This window comes from Strongylocentrotus purpuratus, unplaced genomic scaffold (genome assembly GCF_000002235.5).
Source record: "Strongylocentrotus purpuratus isolate Spur 01 unplaced genomic scaffold, Spur_5.0 spur5_scaffold_2, whole genome shotgun sequence".
Classification (NCBI taxonomy): domain Eukaryota; kingdom Metazoa; phylum Echinodermata; class Echinoidea; order Camarodonta; family Strongylocentrotidae; genus Strongylocentrotus; species Strongylocentrotus purpuratus.
This window is the reverse complement of record NW_022145605.1, coordinates 36,629,372-36,638,098: the sequence shown is the minus strand read 5'-3', so window position 1 is coordinate 36,638,098 and position 8,727 is coordinate 36,629,372. Positions and strand designations below refer to the sequence as shown.

Genomic DNA, 8,727 nt, shown 5'->3' with positions numbered 1-8,727 from the left:
AGCCCCGGAAACTCACGGCTTTAGGCATTTAATTACGTCAGATGAGCATTCCTTATTTGTGACTTTGGCAGGTCACTAATTGGCGTGGGGTCCAGGGGGCAGAGCCCCCAGAAGCTCAGGGGTTTAGGCATTTTATAAAAGTCATACAAGCATGCAGGGGCGCGCCTTAGAGCCCCTGGTGCGGTCGAGGGGGTGGAGTCCCGGAAACTGAGGGGTTTTACGGTCAGATAAACATATTTTGATACACTGGCAGGACACTAATTGGCGTGTGGTCTAGGGGGCCCGAGATCCCAGAAGCTCATGGGTTTTAAGCATTAAATTACCGTCAGATTAGCATCCAGCCATTCACCTTAGAGCCCTAGGTGGGGTCCAGGGGGCAGAGCCACCGGAAATCAAGGGGTTTTAGGCATTTAATTACTGTCAGATGAGCACATTTTGATACCTTATGTGTGGCACTGGTGGGCCACTAATCGGTGTGGGGTCTAGAAGCTCAGGGGTTTTAAGCATTAAATTACCGTCAGATTAGCATCCAGCCGTCCGCCTTAGGGCCCTAGGTGGGGTCCAAGGGGCAGAGCCACTGGAAGTCAAGGGGTTTTAGGCATTTAATTACGGTCAGATGAGCATATTTTGATACTTTATTTGTGGCACTGGTAGGTCACTAATTGGTGTGGGGTCCAGGGGGATTTAGGAATTGGTGTGGGGTCCAGGGGGCAGGCAGAGCCCCAGGAGCTTAGGGGGTTTTAGGCATTAAATTACCGTCAGATGAACATCCAGGTGCCTGACTTTGGACCCTAGGTGAAATCCAGGAGGCAGAGCCCCCGGAAGCTCAGGGGTTTTAAGGCATTTAATCAAGGTCAGATGAGCATTTTTTTAATGCTGTGTAGATGTCTTTATTGTTCACGAATATCATTTTTGTAAAATGCTATGTTTTGTTCATGTATTGTAGTTTTTCATGTGAAATAAAAGAAACTAAACTGAACTGAAACAGAAACTGAATTCAGACAAAAATTAAGGCAAAAAAAATAGCGCCGAATCAACAACCAGCCCCCCCCCCCCCCCCACCTTGCGCCAGGGGGAGGGGCCCGTCTTCTTTTTTTAATTAAAACACGGTTAAATTGACCAGTTTTGGGGGCCAGGGGAGGGGGCCCGGGCCTCCTGCCCTAGATCCGCCACTGGTATTTGACCTAAAACTTGTACGATGGCCATCTACTGGCTTACCAGTTTTTAGTGATACGTTATTTGCCATATATGTGATTTTCTTTGAACAGGCACTTAAAGGTTATTCTGTGGATTGAAACGAAGTCCTGTGGAAGCTTAGATAAACAACAAAGCAATGAAGCATGAACCAGGATTTAAGACCATATTCGGTGCATCAGCCCAAACTTGCAGGTACAAGGCGATTTTGATGGCGCTTTTTAAATACCCTGGTGTTCAATCATCCGTCACAGAAAAGACAGGGTAGAGAGAGAGAGAAAGAAAAAGCCTCTGTACCATGAAATAGTTTTCAATGTCATACGAATAATGGATTTTTAATTATATAAATGATATGCTATTAAAGTTGAATATACTTTTTTGTTTAAAGTATACGTACTGTAATCTGTGGTGAACGATTTTAAAATTACTGTTCAATCGTTTGGCATTGGCAAATATTTCTTCCTGAGGCTAGGGTGATGGGCGTGATTTGATTATTGATATGGAATGTATTTCATTTGAATGAAGAAGTCATGCCATGCATAATAAATATGACGACTTTTTTATTTGGCTAAATGGCTTTCCAATAATACGAGTAGTATGATGTATTTAATTAGGAATAAAACTAGAGTAATAATTTCCAAAGCTCTTTGAAAGCGCATAGAGATGTTATTTCATAACGTATTATGCGCCATATACAAGAACTGAATATTATTATTATATTCTGTTCGACACATCATCAACCAACAGTTGTGATAATGCAGTATGGCAGGTCAATTTGACACAACCTTGTTGGTCTGAAGATCCTCAAAAGTTAAGGTTTGAACGAATATTAGGGAAATTGTAAGTATTGTTTTTTTTTGCGCAGTGTTCTCTTGTTACAGTAACCCAGCAAATAATTATTCCATTACTCTCAAATTATTTTTTGAATGAGAATAAAACTATCATTAATTTAGAAATAGTTCACTGAATGAGTTGAGTTATAGCTAGAATTTAAGTTATTTACATGTTTCATTTCACTGATCGAGTTTATCTCTTTTTCCAGTATATCCTTATAGTACCATACATTCTCTCTCTGTACCCCTCCCCTCTCTTTTTGACTTTCTCCTGTCTGTAATTATCTTTATCTTTTTTAACACTGGACAGAAATTAAAAATTGCGTCTTCTTAATGTAAACAGGTTGAATAGAATAATTGTATTCAGCATTTACCAAACACTTATTTCTCCTAACTCCTTCTATCATCTTTCCTTATGCTATTCTTCCTTCTATCATTTTCTCTTTTTGTCATTATGTTATTCTTGTTTTCCCTTTACCATCTTCTCTGCTATATTTCCATATCTTGTTCTTTATCTTTACCATTCTATCATCTTCTCGTTCTATCTTTCCTTATTTTACACCTTATCCTGTCCTCTTGTTTTTCTACCTTTCCTCATGTGATTCTCTGTTTTACCTTCTATCACTTGCTTTTTCTCTTTCCTTATGTTATTCTGTTTCTCCTTCCAATATCTTCTCTTCTATCTTTCCCTATTTCATAAATCTACTTCCTTTTCTATGATTCTTTAATTCCTTGTTTTTATCCTATCTTCTTCTTTTCCTACCTTTCCTTATAGTATTCTTTTTTTTCATTCTACCATCTTGTATAGTATCTTTGCTCATGTTATTCTTTGTTTTTATCATTTCCTCTATCTTTCTTCATGGTATTCTTGTGCTGCAACAGATGACTGAGCAGCCCTCTTTTCAGAAAGGATTGTCAAAAACCTCTTTTCAAGTTAGGGCTGAAGAAATAAATGTGGGTCAAAAGCTCTAATTATGCAGTATTTTAATTCAGTCTGAACATTTTTTGTTTGCATTGATCATGTTGATTTTGTGCATTGGGAGAGAAAAGGTGACAATGACTCAGGTAAAAGCTCATTTACAAGCACAATTTTCACGATATTTTTGTTGGGTTATTAAAAAAACATAGTTTACTTGGGATGCTATCTATTTTCTTGTCAGTTTACTGTCAATATCTTTGGTAGTTATGAACATGACTGTGTTCTTTCTAGCATTTACTTTGGGGTTCGTAAACCTCCGAGTTTTCATGTGCTATTCGAGACAAATACCTTTCATATACACCTTACACATCACCTCCTGAACATTAGAACATTAGAGAGCAGAGAGATTTGAGATATCATGGGATTAGTAGTAAGTAGGCTATTTGAATTAACTCAAGGTTATCTTGTGGATTAAACCAAGGTTCAATGAAAGTTAACATACATTGGATCACTTTAAATAATGAAGAACTTAAGCATGAAACTTGACACTTAAAACAAAACTTAACTTTTCAAATGATTTAAATCCTATCTGCACTAGTTTGGCCAGGAGGGATATTAGACCTCTCTGCAAGGTTACTGACAGGTGGTTATCTCATCAAATCAGCTCTCAATTAACATAAGAAAGGAGGATCATGAGGGACCGACGGTCACCGATTAGGCATTGTTTGTTATATAGAGGGCGCAAGTAGCTATAAGTAGTGCAGTGGGGCTTTAAGAACACATGAATATGGCCTGACCCACATTCAGTGCATCTGATCAACCTGGTGCTCAGTTATCTGTGGCAGAAAAATATATGAATAGGATCCTAGTATCATCAGACAGAAGGAAGACTAATCTTAATTTGTCATAGATCAAATGTCAAGGTCTTATTAATCATAAGCTACCAAAGTTGAGTAACTTGTTTTGTAACGCACTCTATTATATGTACTAAAAATGTAGTTCACAACATCATATAGGATACACATGAAGAGGAGCATGGTTTTGACTTCACATGTTCATTTTTTATTATGTATTATTATGTATATTTTGAAATTCTACTTATATTCAACCCAAGACATTAATGTTCTGATGTACAACTATATATACATGCACACACATCATCCTTTTCTTTCCCTAGGACTGAAAAATCACACACCTCTTTGATTCATTAAAAACAAACTCTAGCTCAGATAAATATTTGAATGAAATACAATAATTAATTACTGTTTTGATTTAGTCCACATTCAATATGACCTTGCCAAAAGTATGCATGACTTCACTCAAAACAAGATAGTTTTGTTCTGGTAATAATGAAAAAATATATATATACCACCAAACCCATCAAAAATTACATAAATTAAAATGAATGCTTGAAAGCTACATATGAATATCTGTCAAATAGATTTGATAGAAAAATATTATATATAAAACAGATGGAGGAGTACAGGTATACAATGCCTATAGTAGGCATATCTCATAGATTGGTGCTTGTAAGTGCTTTTAAAATTATTTCTATGATTACAAAAACCATATAAATAACATCCTTCCTTCACTATGTATTTAAGAATTATCTTGGTTCAGAGTAGAATACAGACAGTTTCTTTGAAAGTACAGTTCCATTATCAACACCTAATAATTAACTTGATATACATGGTAGTAAAATATATAACATTAACAATTTGAAACAAGGAATACCACACCTGCATTATTATGGATGAACAAAAATTAAATTTAAAAGAGCACATTAGTATATTGTATATGGTCTAATATAATCATTTTCAACCTGAGATTACAGTGTAATGTAAATGGTATTAGGTGTGCATTACGAAATGCAATGACACTGGAAGCATTTATGTAAATTACGGTATGATGAAATAGACAGGAAAACTTGAATAAGTTCAAGCATTTAGCACAAGATACTCTCTATAAATACCCAATATAAAAAAACATATCCTCACTTGACAATCTCAGCCTTCTGAAAAAATAAATAAATCCATATTAGAACAAAAACAAAAGCGAATCTGAAACAAACTAAAAAGGCATCATTAGGAAGTTGACAAATTTATCTTCTAATTCTGAATACACTCCTAAAGTTGTACATTCATATACTTGACTGCATAGCATATGAGCATAGTCTTGAAAGGGAAGCCCACCCTACTATCAAGTTATTCATAAGAGAAGCAGGAATAAACGAGAGAAACCAAATGGGGGAATATTTGAGGAATATCTGATGAAAATAAGAAAGTTATGAATTTTAAAAGTTATAATCGATCAAACAAAGACTACTCCGTTACATACTTTTGAGTAATTCTCTTATTTACTCAAGTACATGTTTCATAACTCTGTAAATTACACACTGTAACATACATTCCCTACATCTGTAAGGAAATAGAAGAACATTGTGAAAGTTAGTAGACACAACAAAAACCACCACCTACAAAAAAAGTTGGTTCAAAGTCATTCATTTTAAGTTTTATTACTATTATCCGTCACCTTGTTACTAACCAGCCTAGACATGAAATCCTTTATATTAAAATGAAAATAACATAGGCTTCAAATTGTTTTCATGATGTATTTTACAATTAATTTGATATAGATAACTGTAAGATATTTCAAGGCTGTAACTTCAGGTGATTAAAATATTTGTTTTGAATTCATGTCTCCTAAAAGACAATCATATTCAATACGATGCCTGTAAAAAATGGTCTAACATCTTAGTAGACAATCAAAATAGACAATAAAGTTTACCACAAGACTGCCAGTTTACTTTTTATACAAAAGATAGATGTGTTTTCATTGATTAATTTCCAAGATTTGTTTTTCCACTTTTACAAACGCACGATAAGTAGAAAACATGAGTCATGTTAAATCAAAAGTAGTTGCTAGGTCAGTATATGTTGTCCATAGATGCTGTAAACTCAAATAACTTTTGTAAGAGGATAGTATTCATTAAAAAAATGTGGAAAAATCATAACATAAGCTTCATGAAGTATGTTAGAGTACTGTTGATATTGGGTCCTTATAGAAAAAACATATATTCTATAAAAACTTTGATTAATGATCTGATTACACTAGATAAGTGCTATTGAAAGAATTTTCATCCAGGTTTTCATTACTTTTAGAGAATATAAAGCAATATATGTTTTAGTATAAGACTATGGTAATGTAAATTTCTGGGAATCTTGCGAAAAAATCAATTGACCATGATTATTTTGAAAAGAAAACTGAACAGCTCAGCACTAACAATGTTACGTTAATTGGATCACTTTTGTTTGAAACCAATCGAAATGAGTATTTAGGTGCTATTAATTTTAAGTATTCAGTCCAAATATTCTGATTTCCCTTTTAGCAACAGATGTTTTTTTTTGCTGTAGATCATATGATGGGTTTTTCACTATCATGTCTATAACGTTTATATTGCAATGGCATGGTGTTACATTTTTGAGGTGATGATAATTGACTGGATGTAAATCTGCAAAAAGAAAAATATCATGGTGTTTGCATAAGAAAGACAACATACGTCCAAAAGCCAGGAAGCAACTGACATTTAAAAACTAAACTGCAGAGCAGTTAGGAGTAATTTGATCAATTTCAGTTGAACCGTTTCAATTGTTTGCATAAAGAACCTCCCAAAGTCATTTGTCAGATAATGATACTGACAGACGTGAAAAGAGCAAGCAAGGTTCTAAAAGTAAAAAAACTCAACCTCTTTGTACAAATATAACATTTTAGCACTTAACTACATAAACCACAACATAAACATACAATAACTCTCTATATATACTGAGTTTAAGGTAAACTTGATCACTGAATACCATTTCACAAAAAATTTGAATTGCAAAGTTTATGTCACCTTAGAAGAAAAAAATATCATAAGAACCAGCAATAGTCCAATTTGTGCAGAACTAGAACATATCCACCAAAATTAATAAAGTCATATTTTTCTACTTTTTTCTTTTCTACTCCATAGTACTTACATAGCACTTCATTTATCTATTACTCGTTCTTAATCCTTCATGCCTTTTTAACTTTCATTCAAATGATGTACCTAATTGTAAAATATCAAACTCATAAAATCTTGTCACTATTGATAATAAACAACAGTCTGTCCTCCTTGTCTACATATTAATGGTGGCTTCTTATATAGCTCCTGATACTTCAACATTATTACCTCAGTCATAGCTGTTGGTCAAATACTAATACATTCACATATGTACATACGTACACATCTACATCTATATCTTGAGAGTAATTTTCTATCTCTTAAAAAAATTTAAATACATGTATCAAAATTCAACACAGCATTTATTATAATCTAAATCAAATATCTTTTTATGACAACTATTGCTCCATCAAGAGCACCTTATTGAGATATCACTCTGCCAGGTTAAACAGGTATGGTCAAGTGGATGTTGCTTTCTTTGCCTTTCTGCATGGTCACTTGCTTGCCATCCGTGCAATTTTGCACAAAACAAAAGGCAACAATTGACGGATTGACGGATTCCTTTGTGCAACACGATGGCTTTGCAAAGTTACCCATTTCCAATCGTGATTACGGTAGCTCCAACAATCCTTATAACACTGGCATAGACTAATCTTGAATTGGAAACAGTTAAATAATCTTGAAGCCTTGGTACATGACATGTATATCTATCCCATGATGAATACAATGTGGCACAGGGAAATTATTTGGGTGGCATATAATGATTTAATTTGCATAGTAATCAAATATGTCTTCAGCCTTTCATGGTCTGTGTGACTGAAATAAGAATTATGGTCTAAAATTTGTATCTTGGAAATAGGTCAAAGTCCTCTACCAAGGCAATTATCTGCACTTGACATCCTTTACCCATGAGATAATAGAAAGATATTGAGATTACTGTATTACCCCCTCATGATTAACAATTGAAGTCATAACCATGGTGATGATAATCATCTCTTACTCTGATCAAGGTGTTCCAAAAGATATTTGCATGATATAACCTTATATAAATAATAATAATAATAATGGGTTCTTGTATAGCGCTCATGTCTGTCAGACTTGACACTCATGGTGCTCCCGATTATTATTCTCATAATCTTTATCACTAAGTGACATTTTTCATGTTATTCTTAAGACGTAGCTATTGCAAAAAAAAAAAAAAAATTGAATACAAAAATAAATAGTAATGCTTCCAGCAAAGAGAGAGGGGGAAAGCCATTTTGGTTTTAATATAGAGGGTTTGATTTTAAGTCTTATAATTAGAAAATAGGGATGAAAAGATCAAAAGAAATCATGGAAGAAGATGTGCAGAGAATGAAAATCTATAAATACTACATTACACATGTGAAAGCTGAACAGTGTCTCATAAATATTACTGTGACTATCATAGGAAAGACTGAGAAGGATACAGTAGAAAGTCATCAAGGTTTATGAAAGATATTTCCCTTTCGGATTCTCCTTGTCAATTCTTGTCTCATGAGCTTTCGTTCTTGAGTCACTCCTTTGAGCATTCCACTGTTCTCCTGTGCTCTACGGGATAGGTATGGAATCACATCATTCACAGGGCCATAGGGAACATACTTGTACACTGCATACCCCATCTCACCTGCAAATAATACAAATCAACATCAAAATTATGGGGTTTTTTTTAATTATAAGCAGTAGTGGCGTACAACAAAAGAGAGATACAAAGTGAGCACTTAATTATTTTTTTCTTCTTTTTTGCTCCCGGAAATGTGAAAATTGTGCCGACCAATTAT

The 8,727-nt window shown here is 34.3% G+C and overlaps 1 protein-coding gene across 1 annotated transcript in view; it reads right to left on the bottom strand.

Moving 5' to 3' along the window:
* Positions 1 to 3,985: 3,985 nt before the first annotated feature.
* The window catches only part of LOC583929 (proline dehydrogenase 1, mitochondrial), a 38,602-nt gene continuing 33,860 nt past the window's right edge, over positions 3,986 to 8,727 (bottom strand). Inside the window, exon 13 of the mRNA XM_030992325.1 lies at positions 3,986 to 8,573. Coding sequence (XP_030848185.1) covers positions 8,389 to 8,573 — 185 coding nt within the window. The 3' untranslated portion in view covers positions 3,986 to 8,388. The remainder of the gene's footprint in view (positions 8,574 to 8,727) is intronic.